Source organism: Manis pentadactyla, chromosome 3 (assembly GCF_030020395.1).
Source record: "Manis pentadactyla isolate mManPen7 chromosome 3, mManPen7.hap1, whole genome shotgun sequence".
Lineage (NCBI taxonomy): Eukaryota > Metazoa > Chordata > Mammalia > Pholidota > Manidae > Manis > Manis pentadactyla.
In genome coordinates, this window is record NC_080021.1 from 162257965 (window position 1) to 162278338 (window position 20374).

The window sequence follows — 20374 nt, forward strand, 5'->3', positions numbered from 1 at the left end:
ATGCTCTTTGCATTAATCCTTTTATTAGGAGAAACTCATGTTAATGATATTTTATGACAACTGATTTGTAGTTAGCTTTGTCTTTTCTCATTAAACATTGGTACTTCATTGGGTTTAATGGGAAAAAGTTCACAGCAATCTGGGATGGCTTTTGATGTAAGGGGCCACTTAACTGGTTTTTTGGAGAGAATTATGATTGAATTTGTTTTAATATCTGTGTAGAAAAGACTGTGTATCTGAGAGAAAACTGGCAAATGGATTGAAATCTGCCTTCAGCTTGACATAGACAGTTAAGGCTTTTATGGAACATTATGGTAACATTATTTCTACTCTTGTTTTCATAAATGGGAATGATCTAGTAAAAACAAAACAGTGGTATCTCCTTAGTAGAATGAGACCCTAGCATAACAAGGCCAGGCTTCTGCGATAATGACGGCTGTATATTGTATATATAGCAAACACTAAGTCCTTGTGTTAGAGACCTGATGGTGCACAACAGTTTATTCACACAGTTCTAAATGTGCACTACTGGTCAAATGGTAATCTAAAAATGTGTATTTTCTATATAATCAATACTCTTGATTGTACAGATAATCTTTGCCCACATTATATTTGAATAATATTTAATTGATAACCTCAAATTATCTGTAAAATTTGAGTTTACTGATGTGGTTAAAATTACATGAAATATAAGCACTTTCATGAACACTACAATAGACTGGCCATAACCTGTTTGGCATATTTTGGCCATCTGATGACAAATTCAGGTAAGCTGGTCAATTATGCACCAACCGGGTAGCAATGAGGCAAAGCCATAAGCTTAACATATTTTTCAATTCTGCTGTCGAATTTAGTTTACTTAATAATAATGATGTTAATGACAGTAATAGCTAATATTTATTAAGCACTTAACTAGGTGCTGAGCACTGTTCTTAAGAGCCTAAACCTGTACTAGTTCTTTTACTTCTTACAACAACCCTTCCTTATAAAGTAGGTTACTATTATCCCAATTTTATAAATGAGGGAACTGAGGCATAATAGAAAATGGCAACATATAATTGGACTCAATCGGTGAAATAAAATGAAAACATATTTTTTTCACCCATAACCTTGTTTACTTAATGGTTATACATATCAAGCAAACACGAATGCAACATTTAAGCTAAACTGATAATCTAAAATTGTTCTAACTCAGTCTATACTTAGACATAATTTTGTGCATCTGCTTTAATTAACACTAATGGATGTGTACCTAACTTTCCTTTTCTGGATTCTTTTAACATGTCATTTAAAAAGAAATTCTGATGCCAAATATTTAATACTATACTCAAAAAGTCACTACAAAAATTGTTCTTGATATGCAGTAAATGCTGGGCCATTACTTTAAGAAGGACAAACATGCTACAGATACGCTGAGCAGCTTTTGGAAGCTGGTTAATCAGAAACACTTACCATCAGATGTTTATGTGACTAAGTCCCTCTCTTCTACATCATTGATCTAACCCTACCTTGATTTTATTCATATTTCAGATGTAGGCAACTCTCATAATTCATCCCAATCACTGTCATCTACATGAGTACCTTTTACTAGGGTTTCTTTAGAAGATTTAGAGGGGGTACTTTAGAATGAAGTACTTGAGGGTTTCTGTGCTCCTTAGATCCAATGGAGCCATTCATTAAGGTCAAACCTGGAACATCAACTCTGTCCCTGCAGGCTGGTCTAATCTCTGTGGGATGCTTCCTGTGTTATACTTTAAGTGGGTCAAGTGTGCTCAGATGACACTGAAGTTTCCAGTATGTTAAAGTTATAACCACAAACGACCACATTATTTTACAGCAAGCCTTTGAAGTACGAAGCAATAAAAAGCTTATGATATATTATAAGACCTGCCCTGAATTAAATATAACTAACATTTTAGGAGTCATTCTGTCCAAAATTCATTTTGACTATCAATTTCTGCTCTTCTCAGTCCGACCTTGACAAGGTGAGTTCCAGTCTATGAATTTATTATATGGAGATTATCCCCCGACAAAGAATAAATGAGTTCAGAAGATAATATTAAGACTGACTGTTTAGAGAGTCTCTTCCCACTTTTTTATGAGCCTAGATATGAGCCATACATGTGGAAATCCCCTTAGGCTACCATTCTGTTTGATGATATGGTTTCAAATATTTGAACTGTAGGCCTTTCTAAAAAATCACTTGGTCAAATACATTTAAGAAAGGAACATTGCTTTGCCAAACTTGGCAGTACCAAGCTATAGATAAAATTACTACAATGCTTTTATTGTCCATAGTAGAAAAAAAAAAAGAACTCTATAGAGATCAGAAACTGGATTAGTTAGCATAAAGTGAGGCCACAGCCTACTTGCATTTGTTCCCCTCCACAGTGGCTACAGGATGTATTATAGGTAATTCAGAAGATACATCAAGGGCTTTAGTTTTTTATCAAAAATAATTTTCATTTTCCAGTCAATGCATATCTTATTTCTTCCACCATTAATTCTACAATGTGGTCTCAATTATATCAGTAAGAAAAGTGGGAAATAACCCATCCTGACCCCAAAATTTTGAATTAATAAATGTTCTTTATCAAACTATTATACAGATTAATGCACCACAACTTGTGGGATGATTAAAATGACCCTTTGTTATAGGAATCAGCAGCCCAGACCCATAGAATTTAATTGCAGGAAAGTTCAATGTCATATAGCTCTATACTTTAATCCATTAGCATTGCTGTGCATGTTATAGGTTAAAACCTGGCTGTAAAAGAAAATCAGCTTCCTAGTACTACCAAATGGCTCTACTTCTAAAGGAAGCTTATTATTTAAAAGCACTTGGTGTCATTTTTGGCTGGAATCATAATTCCTTGAAAACTTTTTTTTACAATAGGTATAAAGATTCATAGATTCTAAGTTGCTTTTGCATTTTAAATTCAACCGAATTCTGTAATTCAGCTAATTAAAATCATAAAGAATATCTAGGATTAACTGATTAGTCAGTTGCAGGCAGAAGCATCCCTTGCTTCAAAATATTTATAAAAGACCAACAGATTATTTTGCATATTCAGATGAAAGATTACTATTCCTCTCACATCATAGCCAAATTTGCTTCTTTATTTTCATTAGAAAAAATAAATAAAACTTGTAACACTCATTATTGAAATGGTATAAATTTCAAAAAAAAAAAACTCATTTTATACCCCTCCAAAGCTCATCTAGATGGTGACACAAAAGCATAGTCCTAACCTTGAGCCCATTCCCCCTCTGAACTTGATCAAGTCTAAGATAGATTGAGTGATGAACCATACTTGTAGAGATGACATACGTCTGCCAAAAGAGACTAACAGCCCTTATCTATCAGATCACAGTCGCCTTAGTGCAGTCATGTATGAAATAAACATCACTTCCCTGTAATGGTGTTAGGGGATTTCTTCTTTTCCCTGCTCTGTTTGCACTAATTTGAGATAGAGAAAAATACCTAGAAATAACAGACTGGACTACAGGATCTGGCCTAAGCTGTAAATAAACCTAAAAAATTAAAATCTCCTATTTCCCTAAATGGGGGCAATTTTTATTTGCCTCTGAACTGATTCAAAATAGCACCATGTTAAAGTGGCAAAATCTCTTGTGTTTTTCAAAATGTGAACTGCAGCCTTTAACTTGTGACTCTCTGGGGATTGGGTTTCAACACTTCTGGTAACGGTTTTCTCCTCTAAGCAGAAGTATGTAATAATTCAGTTTTACTCATCATACTATGTGTTCACTTAAAAAAGTGTTCTTTTTGCAAAAACATTATTAGTTAAAATGCAACTACTATTGTTGTAAGATTTTAGAAATTAAAATCGTACTATTTAGAAGCACAGCAAAATGTTTGGAGTTTACATGATGGGTATATGGTGTTCATTAAAAAATCCCTTCAACTTTGCTGAATGCTTAAAATCTTCACAATAAAATGTAGAGGGAAAATTTCAACATTTAAAAAAGTTTAATATTTGTTTAAAAATATTTAGTATTTTTGTTTTTTGTTTTATAGCTCTTGCCTGGCTCAAAACTCTGTGATTTGTTTTGTTTGCATTTAAATGCATTTTTGATTCTGAAATCCTACAGAATATAGAATAAGAGAATATGTGTTAATCAGACGATTCTATGCGAAACTGGTCAAAAACACATACTAGGTCAGATGTTGAACTCCGGTGCAAATTGCAATGTAGCACTTACAACAGCCTCAGCTTCCATTGCACTAATGAAGTAGACCTTGGAATTCATAACAACGGTGATTAATTCTTTACTGACAATTCACTTCACCTTCCACACCTCAGCATCATGTTTTACAAGGAACAAGGGGCAAAATATTTAAGTCAACAAAGATTAGATATGTTGTAAGCTTTATTGCAGCCTAATGTCTTTTAATTAAAGCAAACAGCTCTTTGTTGGGGTCCCTAGAGGTTAACTCGTCCATAGCACTGAGCCATCCCACCAGCCAGCTGACCAGCCAGCCATGCAGAAGTCAGCATCTGGATCAGACGCTCAAAGGTTTCCACAGATAGGAGCAGGATGCTTAATGAATTAAATAACTACTGAAAGGCACAGCCAACACATAGTTACCTCATCTAATTCCATCTCATCTGGGCTCTCCCATGGCTTGATAAATTTCCCACGAGATTTCTTCAAAGGCACAATTATTATGTAGTAACCTCTGCACAAGAATGGATAAACAAAAATAAGGTTAGTTCAGATGGAAAAGAAAATGGATATATCCTTAAATCTTCCACAGACCAGTGACTGAGACTAAAGGCAAATTACGGCTATGGCGTGACATGTCCATCAATGACAAATAACCACCTGCATTTGTTCAATTTCAAAAACAACATGGATAGACATTTATGTGTGACTCCAATGATCTTGTATGGTAATATCATCATGGTTGACTGCTTTTTATTAGGTATCAAAATCAGAGTGGGAACAAAAGACCCTGGTGCTGGACACATACAATGCTAGTATATTGAATCTACCATCACAAGCTGCTGAACCAAATATTTTCTATGACATCAGTTTGCAAAAGGATATTTTTTTAAAAAGGAGATGCATAATAAAAATTAATTTTAGTTGCTCCACATTGCTAATTATCAGGGAAATGCAAATTAAAACCACAATGAGATATCACCTCACACCAGTTAGGATGGCCACTACTCAAAAAACAACAAATTCTGGCAATGATGTAGAAAAATGGGGACTCTTCTACACTGTTGGTGGGAAAGTAAATTGATGCAACTACTTTGGAAAGCAGTATGGAGGTTCCTCAGAACACTAAAAATAGAAATACCATTTGACCCAGGAATTCCACTTCTAGGAATTTATCCAAAGAAAACAAGATCCCAGATTCAAAAAGACATATGCACCCTTCTGTTTATCACAGCACTACTTACAATAGCCAAGATATGGAAGCAACCTAAATGTCCATCAGTAGATGAATAGATACAGAAGATGTGGTAAATATACATAATGAAATATTACTCAGCCATAAGAAGAAAACAAATCCTACCATTTGCAACAACATGGGTAAATCTAGAGGGTATTATGCTCAGTGAAATAAGCCAGGTGGAGAAAGACAAGTACAAATGATTTCATTCATTTGTGGAGCATAACAACAAAGCAAAAACTAAAGGAACAAAACAGCAGTAGACTCACAGATTCCAAGGAGGGACTAGTGGTTACCAAAGGGAAGGGGTGGGGAGGGTAGTTGTGGAGGGAGGGAGAAGGGGATTAAGAGGCATTATGACTAACACGCATAATGTACGGAGGTCACAGGGAAGGCAATATAGCACAGAGAAGACAAGTAGTGACTCTATAGCATCAAACATACTATGCTGATGGACAATGACTGCAATGGGGTATGGGGTGGGGGGGACTTGATAATATGGGTGAATGTAGTAACCACAATGTTGCTCGTGTAAACCTTAATGAGATTGTGTACCAATGATACCATAATAAAAATTTAAAAAAATAGTCTTAGCTTATACAAATGTTTATGTTAATGATGATGGTGATTTTATTTATATGTCCCTAAAATACTTTGGAGAAATAATTAAAAGCATAAAAAATACTCATAATCTCACAATTATTTGCAGATATAAAAGCTCCCCTCTTCTTCTAGTGTCAAACTGCAAACGTTAAATTAAGTACTGAAGCAATTTGGAGACAATCACTACCTAAGGGCCTTCAAGATAGATCTCAGTATAATACATCTATAGGAAGAGAAAAGTAATTGAGCCCTCACATTGAGAATGATCAATGAAAATTTAAGTACTGTACAAAGGTGTCTGTCCACAGATATGGGACATATTTAAATTTGTTTTGTAAAAAATGTATGCCCTGCTCTTATGTTCATGGCTTGGGACTATGCTCATACTGATTTTTTGATGTAACTATACAAAGACTTTGAGTATAGGTATAGAACAATAGCTAATGCATTGATCACTTCCTACTTCTCAGGTATTCTATTAAATGCATGATCTCATTTTGCCTTGTCAAAAATTCTATGACAGGAAGCAGACAAAAAGAAAATCCAGAGAGACTAAATCATTACCCAAGTTAAAACAGACAGTAAGGGGATACAAATTTATATGTATCTTAACCTTGGAAATAGTCTGGCTCTTTCTTTGTTTCATTTACTCTGTAATCATAAAGTACTCTTGAAGGACTCCATAAATTTCATGGAGATTTACTGTGAAAATCAACACACACACAAATGCAAACATAGACCCTTTTAAAAGAAAAGGCTGCCATACAGGTAAAGAGATTCTATTACATTACATATGTCAGAGACCACTAGCACACACAGGAAGGCTTCTTTCTACTTATTTCAAAGCAAAACCTGTGGTCCACTCAGGAATCCCTCTGTGATAAAGAACTCTGCCTCCATAAATAGCGTTTAGAGCTGTACTGTCCAGACTGGTAGCCACTAGCCCCTTATAGCCATTGAGCACTTGAAATGTGGCTAGTCTGAACTGCGATGCACTCTAAGGGTGAAACACCCTGGGTTTCAAAAGCTTAGTATGCAAAAATGAATGTGAAATATCTCAGTGATAATTTTTAAATGTTGATCATTGTTAAAATAATATTCTGGACATATTGGTTAAAATGTAATTAAAATTAATTTCATCTTTTTTTGGTACTTTTGTACAGTTGTTTTTGTGCAGTTGACAGTTGTTTGAAAATTTAATATTTCACATGTGGCTCTCATTTACATTCAAACAGTGCTGTTCTAGAGCATTCTGGTGAGGAATGTGGCATCTGGAGAAGTATTTGACCCAGAATTTGGATTCTGTTACTAATGTACTATGTGACTTTGGACTGACCATGTAACATCCCCGAACCTCAGTTTATATTCTCAAAAATGAGAATAAATAATATCAAATTGTTATTCTGGGGAAATAAACAAATGAACATATAGTTCTCAACACCGTGTGTGGCAGGCAGCACTAGATGGACAGAAACTGTTGGCTGGTGCTGACCGCAGGGGCAGAGGTCTCGGCTACCTTATTCAGCGGGGCATGGGGACATTCCCTGGGACATAGTTGAAGAACTTGTCAAACTTTTTTCTCCCTAATCGAGCATTCAAGTCAAACCAGACAACTAAAACCCTCTCTCCACGGTGCCCTGAGCAACTAAATCAAGAAACTCACGGAATCACACCGCATAGCCATTCATTTTCTTTCCTACCAATAATCAGGATGATCAAGGAGTGTGAGAAGGAAGAGCTGGAGTGTGTGAGAGAGGCCAATATCTTTTATTTTATGATCCAGAGTGAGCTTCCTCCTTTTCCTGTCCTCCCACCACCTGAAGGATTTGCCAAACAAGTCCATCATGTTAAATGAGAAGGGAGAAGAATGACAGGGGCTGCAACTGAGAGTACAAAATAACACCACAGATGGGCTTGATAAACACACTTATCAGGGAACCTCTTGTTTTTCACTACCAATTGCACAAAGTCAGGACAGCATATCTTTGCCTAAAGTCATGACACCACACATTTTCAGAGAGCTTCCATTGTCCTCATTCACAATCTTGTAAATCAAATTTAGACTGATGAATTCTATTAATTTTTCTTCTGCTTTCATATGAGTGCCATTCTGTACATGCAAGAAGAATCCATTCTTTCTTCTGCACTCTGCCCAACCATTCATTTCACTCGTGGCTCGGGTAAAAATTGAACAGCCTCCCCATAGCAATTCATTAACAGTGTGGTCAGACAGCCATAGCCTTTTCTGTCCATTGAAATCTAAAACATTCATCTAGAGCTGTCAAAGTGGAGCTTGCTTTAAAGCAGGTCCCACTCATTGAAAGAAACGGGACATTAGGATTTTGGAGCAACATATTATAGGGAAGTCTTGCCTGGGTCTAAATCCATACATTTCAACTGTGTTCTCTGCAACTGTGGCTCTGTAAACATCCATGCCTGTGCCTTTCCTGAAACCTAGGTTTCCCCTGAAGATATTGCTTCCCTCGCAGACTTCTCACATGCTAGCTGTTTATTCATCATTCTCCTCTGTCCACGAACCTCTTCAGAATCCCCATTTGTCTTACTGAAGATTTCTTTTTCTTTTTCTCTTTCTTTTTTCAGGGTTAACAGTCTTCCTTTTCTGCCAAACTCTGACATTGCTTTGGGTGATTTCAGTGCTCAGAAAGCTGGTCCACGTACCATCTAGGCTCTCAGATTCCTGAACGCCTCCTTTCCAAGGCGTATATCCTCTACTCTGCCTTAGATGGAACCTATGTTTGCCTTTCTCTGTGCCCGAAGGCAGCTTGAGAAACAGTGCACAGAATGGCTCCACGAATTCATACTCAGCAAACTCAGGCAGGCCTTCATCACTGCCCAGCAATCCTACCACCAGTTACCTAGTCTTTCCATTTTCACAGTAAGTTTTTCAAACTTTCTTCTTTAGCCTCAAATTTAGGATGTCCTAACCTCTCCACTAGAAGATGGCCTTATCTATGACATAAAGGAAAATAAAACATTCAGAGAAGATATCCCTCATCTCTGAACTACAAGCCTACCTATCTCTACATGTGAACAATAATCTTTCTTTTTGGTACATCTGAAGAGCTGGCTTTATTTTATTTTTTTCTTATTTCTTTCAACTAGTGTAATTTTTTAATTTTGCTATCATTAATACAGAATCAAATGAGCAACACTGTGGTTACTAGATTCCCCCCATTATCAAGTCCTCACCACATACCCAATTACAGTCCCTCAGGGTAGAAGGATGTCTTCTCTGTGCTATACTGGCTGGCTCTACATTTTAAGGCCAACCAGTTTCTTGAATTTGTTTCCATCATCCTCTCTTAAGAAGTCTACCACCACACTTGTTCTCTCTCATATGTCCCAACTTCTCCCTCCCCACTAGATTCTGTTCATTACCTTTTAACCATGTATAAACATCTGCCATTTAAGAAATGAACCATACCACAGCCCACTCAGTCATCATGTCCTCTTTGTCCCATCCCTTACTGCCCAGATTCTGAGAAGAGCCGCGGTTCTTGCTGTTCTCAATCTCTTCACCTTCCATGCAATTTCCAGCCACCTATATCCTAACTTCTGCTTCATAAGTCACCTCACTGCCCTTAGGGCCTTTAGTGTCCTAAGTAGTGCTGCATCTAAAGGAGAGTTTCTGAGTCTTGTCTGACTTGAAACATGAAACATTCTCAGCTCTTTCTCTGTAGCCAACTCACCTAGTGTTCTACTTTTACCCCCCGACTACCTGAACTTTATTTCCATAGCAGGATTTATTATCTGCTATTCAGCTGTTAGATGATGGAGTTCCTCCAGCAATCAGTTATCACCTAGTTGCAGAATTGTTTACAAGTTCATAACTTCAGCCAGGATGCTGAAGGTATATCCAATTCCAACTTTATGTCTCCATTTCTATGTCACAAATGTATCTCAAATTTGCTGTGGTTAAAACAAAACAAACAAAAAATATGCCTCCAAAATAAATCTTCTTCCATTATTGTACTATGATCCACCTCAGCGCAAATGCTACAAACCCAGGGGAGATCACGGACAATTCCTTGAACTCTCTCCCTCTCTCGTAGCCAGTCCAGCTCCACGACCTTGTACTCAGGAGCTCTATCTGTAGTGCATTTACTTCTCTCCATCTGTGCGGCCACCACTCTGGCGTCACTCCCCTGTCTCACGCCTGGGTTGCTTCCTTCTCCACTGAGTGTAGCCCCCTCTAGTTCAGTCCCTGAAATTTTCAATTTGCAATAGAAAATTGGCAACAGCATTTCCATTTTTAAAAAAATATTTCAATGGGGGTCCTCATTCCTCTTCAGATAAAGACCAAGAGGTATTATGAGACTCAGCAGGATCCTGCCTGAATCCATCTCCCCGGACCCTCTGGGCTATACCTTGATGAGCTTTTAGATTCCTTCATTTGCTTTGGTCCATGGTGTCACTAAACATACCCCATCATTCTGTGCCATCTGACGAGAACCTCTCACCCCAAATCCAAAATTACCTCCTTTTCTCAAACAGCAACTCACTTTTTACTTCCTAGTTGAAACCTTCCATGACCTCTCTGATTAGATCAACTACCCCTCTTTTATAATTTTCTTATATGGTTTAAGACATGTTTGTATATTTAGAATGCATTGTTAAAGCAGACACACATTTACTAGGCCCCAAATTGGCTTAACTTTGACACTTTATCACAGTCCTTTTGCCAGTGGAAAGTGGTAGTGAGCAGAACAGATGGCTCTCGGGGACTTATACCTCCCCTAAATCAGCATATGGGAGCTCTTCTTTTCTATTAGAACCTCCAAGTCTCAGTCTCATCAAGTTTCTTCCCCTTTCTCCAAACCAGCAATGACGCATCCAAATGCAGTTATAGAAAACACACTCCTTACTGAAAAATATTTTTTTCTCTTGACCAGTGTAGTGGTGACCCTTGTTCTAATCTCACGGGATAATAAGGAAGATAAGATGATTCAGATGGGAAAAGTGAAATGGAAATATAATATGGACCCTACAAATTCCTATAAACCAACTCATAACCACTGAAAGAATCTGCATGAAATGAAAACAAAAAATTGTTTTTGGATGTAGATCAGCTTTATAGATGAGTAAAATTAAACTTTACACTTTGCTTTGCCTGTCTGGCTCAGCCTGAAATTTATCTCAAAACACCTTTTCAACATAGACTTTACTTCTTAAACTAAGCAAAAATAAAAAAACTTCAGAATCAATATATCTGGAAAGGTCTTGATTACTTATAAAGTAAGCTGAGTTTTCCCAGTATCTCAGATTTAATTAGATTAGTCAAATCTAACCTTCAGAATTTTAATTATATTAAATAAAACTTTCACTAATTTTATTTAATATGTTATCATCAAGGGCCCTAGTTTCATATAATTATTTAGGAAAGGAAGCTCTGGTCTCTGTGGCAGTCCCACTTCAAATTCAGGCAGGCTTTTTGTATTAGCAATCTCTACTGGCATTCTCCAACTTGTTATTTAACTGGGACATCGAACTCTGTTTTAGAGTTTAATGATGAACGTCACTCCTTGCATGATTTTATTTATATTTATAAATATTTTTTGCCATGGTCATTTGGGCATATATTATTTAAGTATAACTAATTTACCATAGAACACCCTAAGGAGGTTGAATGATCTTTACAGTTTTCTATGTTTAAATATAGGTGTTCAAGCTTTTTAGCTACGTGTTGTCAGACAAGTTAGTTGTCTTATGCCTCATTTTCCTCCTTTGTAAAAGGTGGATGGTAATGCTGACCTATGGAAAGCATCTTCTTTTACATTTCATTTAATTCACATGGCAATCTACTGGTTTTTACTGCTTTGTAACACTTCTGCTTTTCCATGATCTGTGGCCATGCATCTGTGCCTGATTACTCTTCTTCGTTTGCAAGGTTTGTCTGGAGCAATTCTGTCTCTGCCTTCTTGTTCTGAAGTTCTTAATTGTTCAGCAATTGTCCTAGGAAAAAAAATGTTCTTGTCTGGCCAGTAAATTCTCCAGTCGTGGTTCAACATGTGGGCTCTGGTGTTGAGATAACTTGATTTCAAATCTTTCCTCTCTGGTTCTGCTATCGTGTAGCCAGAGCAAGTTAGCCCTTGTAACCTCGTAACTTCCTCAGCTGCAAGATTCTTGTAAAGATGACATCCATGAATGTGTGTGATGTCCTTTGAACAGTAAGCCTCCTGTCACTATTAACTATTATTAGTGTCCCCTATGTGATCTTGTCCAGGCCAATTAGAATCTCTGGGCTTCACTTTACTAAACCTATAAATGGGGAGGAGACTATGTACCTCACAGAGGTATTGTGAGACTTGGTAAAACATTTTATTGTTTTCAATAAATTGTAAAACACTGTGCAAATTTAAGCATTTGCCACTTCAACTGATAAATGTGATGAATAAGTTGTTTCTCATTAACATTAAATAGATAATACATTAAAAACATTAAACTGCTAATAGTCGTGCACAAATTTTATGAAGCAACTTTCTTTCAGTCATGCTTCCAACTATATCTTCTTTCCCAAAAGAAGAAAAAGTAGACAACCTGAAAGCCAAATCAGGAAGACCAAAGAAATCTATAGTTCACAAAATGCTCTTATTCTTCATTTATAGCTTTCATAAATATAAAATGGTTACGATGCAATTAAGTTACACTGGGTACCCTGTGGGTGCTTTTTTTCTGAGAATAATCTGTGCGGTACATTTTTTTCTTGATACCCAGAGTAAAATCCTGCTGTTCAAAGTCACAGAAGTTCCCTCTGTCACAACTTGCTTCTGAAGAATGGTGGCCTTACTAGATTTTCTGACTGCCACTCTGTCCCCCAAATCTATTCCAACAGAAGGTGGAAGCACCACAAATTCCCGGTACTGGAACCTGCAGCACCCCTATGGCTGTTTCGCAGGCAATTCAGCCTTTCCCTGAGGGAGCACCTCTGCTTCTCCACACGAAAAACCAAGTGGGAAAGAATACACAGCAAGGAGCCATGTCTGCATTACACTTACAGGAGACAGGTTTGATTTTAGGTATGAGGAGCTGGGGCGAGGGTTCAAGTCTGGACCACAAATAAGAAGAGAACGGTTTCTGTTGATAAGCAAAACAGTCCTTCCATCACCAAAATCGTATTTTGCTAGAAAACAAATTGGATGCATCTTTCTAGCTAAATGTCACCTAAATAAAAGTGAGCAACTTGCCCCACAGCTCTGTTGTCAATTGCTTCCACCCCTCATTTCTCCCACAGAACACTGCACAAAAAGCTACATTCCATTATAATTTCTAAACTTTCCAGAGTAGCACAGCATGGTGCACAGCTTCGTGTAGTATTTGATCACACCACGTGAACTGATCTAGAAGATAGGACAGGTAACGTTACACTATTAGCCTTTTAAAAACCCAACAAATATAAATTATCTAGGGTTTTCTTGCTAACAGGAGATCTGCTTTTCATTTCCTATGGTTCTGATACTTTTCCCACTCAAGTATTTTCCTAGCTTAATCTTTGCTCTTTTGCTTTTGCCAACATGGCTAGAATATATTTCCGGGAATCTTTAATTGATTTCTAGAACATAACACGTTTTTTTTTCCATAAGCATTGGCTTTCTTTTTCTGTTTCATAATAGTCTCTTCTCTTTGTTACCAAAGTTTTATCCCTTTTCCCCAACTCCCATTTCAAATACAAGGGGAGGAGGAAGTACATAAATAAAACAAAGAGAAACATTGAACAAGCTAAAGAAAAACACCAACAAATAGATTGCATTCTGCAATATTCTCAAAATATCCTGAAGTTGGAAAGTGAAACAGAAGTCTACTATCAATAGACTAAGATGCCATTTCTCAATAATGTCCAACATATTCTACCAAACCAGTTTGGTAAATAGCCACTGAAGATATTTTGTTCATATAAAGGAAAGTCTTGAAAACTATACTGCAGATTATACTATATTATTCATCTTTCAGCTGCTCATTCCCTGAACAGAGAGTGCATGTTTGTGAATGGACTGGTTTTAGAGTCCTAACTTTTCTCTGTTCTTTCACTGTTTGCAACTATTTTCCTTTTTCTAAATCCTTCTCATTCTTCAAGGCTCCCAGAGGATCTGAGCTCCTAACCTGGCACCCCAGCTGGGCTAGAAATCAGTATTTATGTTCCCCCAGTAACTGGCAGTATGTCCTCCATTATATTCATATTATCGATTCTCTGTATATTTTCTCCCACCATACGGTAGGACTTGACCTCAGCCATCTTTCTATTCCCAGACCTAACAGTGGCAATACCGTACAGAATATGTTTGCTGGACCACAGCTGAGAGGTCTTCGTGGATGGGTAAGATGTGGACAAGTAACAAATGCTAGTCTTTCTCTTGCTTCTGCTCTACCACATATGCTGTCCTCTGCCTGAGGACAGTATCTCCATCTCCCCACCCTCCGCAGAGCAGCTAACTGCTTAACATTCTCTAAACCTCAGTTTAGATGTTGCTTTCTGCAGGAGCCCTTCCCAAAACTACAAAACTGGGGTGGAGAGGCCTTCCTTTGGCCCCCTTTATCTATCTGATCTTTGGTAGCATATCTTTTGTTAGCACTCCAGCTCACTCTCTACTTGTCCTAGTTCCTCAATTAACTATGCTGTGTAAGAGCAATGAAAAAGTAGGTATTATCTCCACTGAACCCCTAAAACATTACCTGGCACTACGGTGTGAGATCAAAATATATCCACAGAACATGTAAATAAAAGTGGGTAAATATAATCTCACCTTCATATCAAATTTTGTTGGGATAAAAATTATACTAATATTCCATTCTTTTCAGTTTTCTAAATGATAGAAATAAAGTGGACAAAAATGGAGACCGTGTTTCTCTGTGAAATTATTTTTCAAATAATCTTTTGGAAATTCTATCACCAGGTGGAAATCCTTGAATTATATTATCATATAAATAATAATGAAAGTTTTTTCAGGAAGAATTGTTTTTGGCTAAGTCTAAAGTGGCCATATTTATTAGACACTCATAAATTTCATAAATGGCACTACATTAAAAACTTCTCATTCATCATTTTACTTTTTAATACCTGATTTTCTCAGTCATCTTCATCAAGTTTTCTGGAGCTTTGGAAAATTTTGGAAGTATTTGCCTTGAAAATTCCTTTGCCATGAGCCTGCTCTGGACTGGTTTTTATGCATAACTTATAAACAAATCCTACGCTGCATCTTCTATTTGCTCTCTTCTTCCTACTAACTTAGACCCTTACTTAAAGCCTTTTGCTTCGAATCTTCCCACCCTTGTCTCAGGAATTAATTCTGTTTCCTCTCATAAGACCACTGCTAGTTGGTTAATGATTCCCAAATTTCTATCTGCAAGCCTAGTGATTTCTCTAAGTCCACATCTCTAACTAGATATTGCATTAATACTTCATGTAAAATGTACATAAAATTAAACTTATTAATTTCCTCTTGGTTTTAAATGAATGGCAGCATCATTCATTTTGTCATCCAAGCACAAAGTTCAGCGCCATCCATGACATTTTCCTCTGCCTTGAGACCTTCGTCAAAGCAGGTGCTGATTCCTCCGGCACAGCCGCCCCAGCGCGCCTCTGAGCCCTGCCCCGTCACCGCCATCCGCCTCACACCCTTGTTATCTGTCTGGAGTGCACTGACTACACAATGACTTCCCAACAGTTTTCTCTATGTGCTCCAATCCTTCAGACATGTGCTCTCAGTAGCCATCTCCCCAAAACACTGTCGTAATTATGTCACCAGATCATCACTAAATGCAACGGCCTCAACAGTGCATAAGCTCTGTGAGAATGCCTCTGCTTGACCTTCAAATTTCTCATGTCAAGTTTCATGTCACCTTGATCATGCGGGACAGATGAAAAAGGGTCTAGTCTTATCCCATGTCTAACACGTAGCAGATACTCAATAAATATTTTGTAGAACGAAAAACTGTAAATGTGGGTACTATACAAATGGTATCATGCCACTCTCTCTCTCTCGTAAAGACCTTCGGTGGATTTCTACTGTATACACAATCTAGTCTCAGCTTCTGAGTACAAGATGGCCCTTGTATACCATTCTCACCTCTCCTGCCAGGCTCTCTGGGCTCCAGCCTTATAGAATCACTTGCTTTCTTTACTAATGAGCCACTGGATATAGTTTCCTCCCTCTGATTTTTGTATGTCTCTTACCTGTCCTACAAGAGTAAATTCAGAAACTTCCTTACCCATCTCATTCTGGGTTAGCTGCTCTTAAGATAGAGTGCAGCTCTTTCATTACACATATTATGCCCGTGTCTCTGCGTCCCCTATCTAAGGTAAGCTCTTCGAGGACAGGCCACATCTTCCTTCATCCTCCAGGGGGCACCACGGTACTCACCCATACTTACTACACTGCAGTGAGCGTGCTTTCCTACTGGCTACAGCTGCTGTATCGCCCATTGCCTGTAATCAACTAGCTGTACACAACCCACAAACTATGCCACGATTGGATTCAACTTTCCCCTTCAGGCCACTGGCCTTTATACTGTGCCCTAGCACAAACAGAAAACTTCATTTTTCTAACTTTCATGTGTTTTCCAATATTATTCTGAACTTTAATTTTTCAAATTTCCCCTATCTCTCAGCACACATAAAGAACATCAGAGTCATAAGCCTTTCTAATTTCCCAAAGTTTCTTTCAGCTTCACAGTACTTTGTAAAACTTCCTCATAATTAATACTTGCCATAATATTATAATATATATTATAAGAAGTTATCCAACTATTTACCTTATTCTATTTATTGTGACATAAACTCCTTTCTAGTAAGGACCATGGTCTATCTGTCTATCTCCCTTAAATTACATCATTCCTGGAACACAAAAAATACTTGGTGTTAAATTCATGAGAATCTGTGTTATGATGAACACCAGAAAAGTACAACGGAACTTCTGTAATGAAACTAAGAGCCTATGCAGAAAATTATTTTACTTTACATACAGGAATATATACTTTTATAACCACTATAACACTGAGATTTAACTTTCTTGATTACATGCATTTCTTTCCTTCAGTCTTAGCCTTTCAATCCACTTACTTTATATTCTCATTTGCAGGTACTTCAGGCAGTTGCACAGTAATCATGCCATCCAAGTTGGTCTTCCCAATGAAGGCAGGCTTGGTCCGGAGCACATCTGGTGCAGTTTTTGCTGTTACCCTGTGCTGTAGACCCCCAGCACTGTTCCCACGATTTGTCAGCACGAATGAATAGGACTTCTCAGGCTTCAGGTTAACAATCAGCTTCTGGGTAGCTCTACCATCCACTTCTTCCACCATTTTCCCATCATCATAAAGAATCTGGAGCGATACAACCGATTGAAGAGATGTGGTTATCAGAGAGACAATGTGCACTTTCTAAACTAATGGGCACTTGCCTATGAAGAAGGTATAGCAGGTCAATTCTAATTTGGGGCAATTCCTAAGCCCATAAAGTGTTCATACACTCTTGTGATTGCATCAATTTTTCTTTCGGTTCTTACTGTATAATGATACAATGTTCCTAAGTCCATCAAAACCACACAAAGAAATGTAGAGTAAGTTTTCAATATTTGACCTGTTGGTGGTATGTTATCTCAAAGTAACATGTGCAGAACATGTGCTCTAGGTTTTCAATGTATTATCAACATTGCTTTTCCTAAATATTTTCATTCCTGTTCCTAAATATGTTTTTATTTTCAAAAATGCTTTCCTCTTTATTTCATAGTTACATTTCTTGCCAACATCTCTCAGGATCTGTCAATAGCAAACTAGAGTTTAAAATATGCAAAGAATTCAGGCCAACAAACACTTTTAAAATCCCAGAATATGGCATTATGAATAAGTAGAAACCATGAAAATTTCATTTTCTGGTGGAAAAACAAAAGTATTCATCTAGAGGCAAAAAGTTCATCTTGGAAGTATTAGGTGACCTACAAGTAATGTCAACCCTAAGTTTCAGCTCCTGTGTCCTCTTTCCAGTGGAAAAGTTACACTAAAGAGCCCCAAACTCAATCATTATGTGAAAGTCACAAATGAGAAAAGCAAACACATGTGGCTGGATCAACATGGTCTGTATGCTTTGTAAGTAACTTACCCAGGTGAACTGCCTACCCCTCCTCTCATCCCCACTTGTACCCGTGACATCTTACAAATTAGAAAACAACTTACTTTGAAAGGCATAGCAGAATTATAATTCTCTGGAATCTCCCAAGACAGTAGCACTGAAGTCTTCATTACTGCTTTGACATGAAAATTTTTTGCAAACACTGCTGGAAAAGGAAAAACAGTGTATTTAAACTACTCCTAAAAACATATGACCTGTCCTTTTCCATCATGGACCACAAGGCTTAAGCTAGATGCCATCTACTTTGATCAGAGAAAGAAGTGTGATTTGCCTACCTGTTCAGATCACTCATTTTACTACCCCATTCTCATAAAGATCTCTCCTTTCTCTCCAGTTCAGTCAGCTATATTGTATTTTCCTTACCTGAGAACATTGGGGTGCTGTCAGCCACACTTGCTTGGCAATCTATAACTGAAATCTAAGGCATCCAAAACATATTAAGTTTCACATACTTTACCTTTTTTGCTTTTGCTGGACCTATTAATATGAATGGGCCGATCAGTTAATTACAGCTTCAAAACACTGATTTCCAAAGACTGACATTCCTTTAAAGGAGGAAGGCCATAAGCAGACAAATCCTACCTTGATCCACAGGCAGTGTCCTGAACTGGACACTGGGACTATATGGCCCGGGCCCTTTGCTCGTGTGAGCACGTACTTTTACATCATATGTGGTATCTGGTTTTAAGCCACTGAGTGTCATAGTGGTGTCAGCTGGAACAATAAGCTGCTCCATTGGAAGAAGAGGGATGTTGATATCCCTGTACAGAAGTGTATACTTGGTGATAATGCCATTTCTTTCTGCCAGGACAGGTGGCTGCCAAGATAACTGTATGGAGGTTGAAGTGGTGCCTTCTGAGTGGAGGCTTTGAGGGAATCCGGTTGGAACTTCTTCTGGAACAGAAATCTCTTTCACCATCTCCTCCCCAAAGCCCACTTTGTTTCTGGCTGAGAGCCTGAAGATATACGATGCTCCTTTGTGGATGTCTGTAGCTGTAAAGTGGTCTTCCTTTTCAGAGAACTCAAGAGTAGTGAGGGGTTCCATATCCTTTCGTCCAAATTTTAGACGGTAGCCCTGAAGAGGTCCAAATATGTCCACAGGAGGGTGCCACTGAATGAGAGCAGTATTCATCTGGGTGTGGTTAATCACAAGCCGAGGTTTTCCTGGAACTGGAGCACACAGAGGAGCAGTCAGGCCAACCTACAAGGCCACTCCCATTTCAATCCCTGCTAAATGGAACTAGTACTCTATAGGAATACCCACTTCTTTATTTATAAAAAGCCTTTCTTTATTTATACTTTTTATCTATGTTGTGAATATTAAATGAGAAAAAGCATTGGATTTTTTTATATACCTTTGTGGAAATATCTTTCTCATACTCTATAAGGAATGTTGAAAGACTAGAATTTGAAAATGGATACCAAATAGGATTAGTGAAACAATAATTTAGGGGAATTTTTTTTAACATCTTTGCAAATCAGATCTTCACATATAAAGGTTCATGCCACAGAGAAATGAATCTGAGCAAAGATTAGCCAATTAGATGCAGCTAATAAGGACAATTATAACATACCTAATTATTGGATACATGCAATGTACCAGGCATTGTGCTGAGACCATTGCATGCAGTATCTCATTTGATTTACATTCTTCACTCCTGACTACATGCTTTGAATAGTTATTATCTTCATTTCCTATAATGAGTAAATGGAACCCCCAGAGATAGAAAAGTGTGTAAGGTTAGATATGTAATCCAGGAGCAAGCACTAAGACAAATGCAGATCCATACTCCAACACAACCATACTGTTACGTTGCTTGTAAGTTAAAAAAACTACAAATTAGTGTTGCTTTGACTATGGATAGAAATTGCACATTTTGTCTATACTTTATCATCCACACTGGTCATCCTCATCAAGTTCCTCATCTGTAAAATGGAAATTATATTGAGTCCTACCCCATATTGTGTTGTGAATATTAAATGAGAAAATGCATATAAAATTCTTTAGCACAAGGTTTTATATTCTATTACAGCAAATCATAATTATTAATAATCAGAATATTAGGCTTTCTGTGGTCAGGGGCTAGTTTCCTGTAAGTGCATAATTTGTTTCTTTTTAAATTAAGTAAGTTAGATATGTGAACATTTCTAGTCTAGTCATGCATTGGACTATTTTAATTTTTTTTTTTAATGGAGAGTAATTACTC

General features: G+C 37.5%; 1 protein-coding gene across 26 annotated transcripts in view; it reads right to left on the reverse strand.

Annotated features, from left to right (window-relative positions):
• PTPRD (protein tyrosine phosphatase receptor type D) overlaps positions 1 to 20374 on the reverse strand; it is a 1529902-nt gene that overhangs the window by 132080 nt on the left and 1377448 nt on the right. For 11 of the 26 annotated variants that reach the window (XM_057498665.1, XM_057498674.1, XM_057498667.1 and 8 more), the window contains 4 exons: positions 18750 to 19337; positions 18212 to 18312; positions 17103 to 17362; positions 4612 to 4702 (listed from right to left, as the gene is read on the reverse strand). In XM_057498665.1, coding sequence (XP_057354648.1) covers positions 4612 to 4702; positions 17103 to 17362; positions 18212 to 18312; positions 18750 to 19337 — 1040 coding nt within the window. The remainder of the gene's footprint in view (positions 1 to 4611; positions 4703 to 17102; positions 17363 to 18211; positions 18313 to 18749; positions 19338 to 20374) is intronic. The other 15 variants (XM_057498672.1, XM_057498671.1, XM_057498666.1 and 12 more) reach the window with 3 other exon arrangements.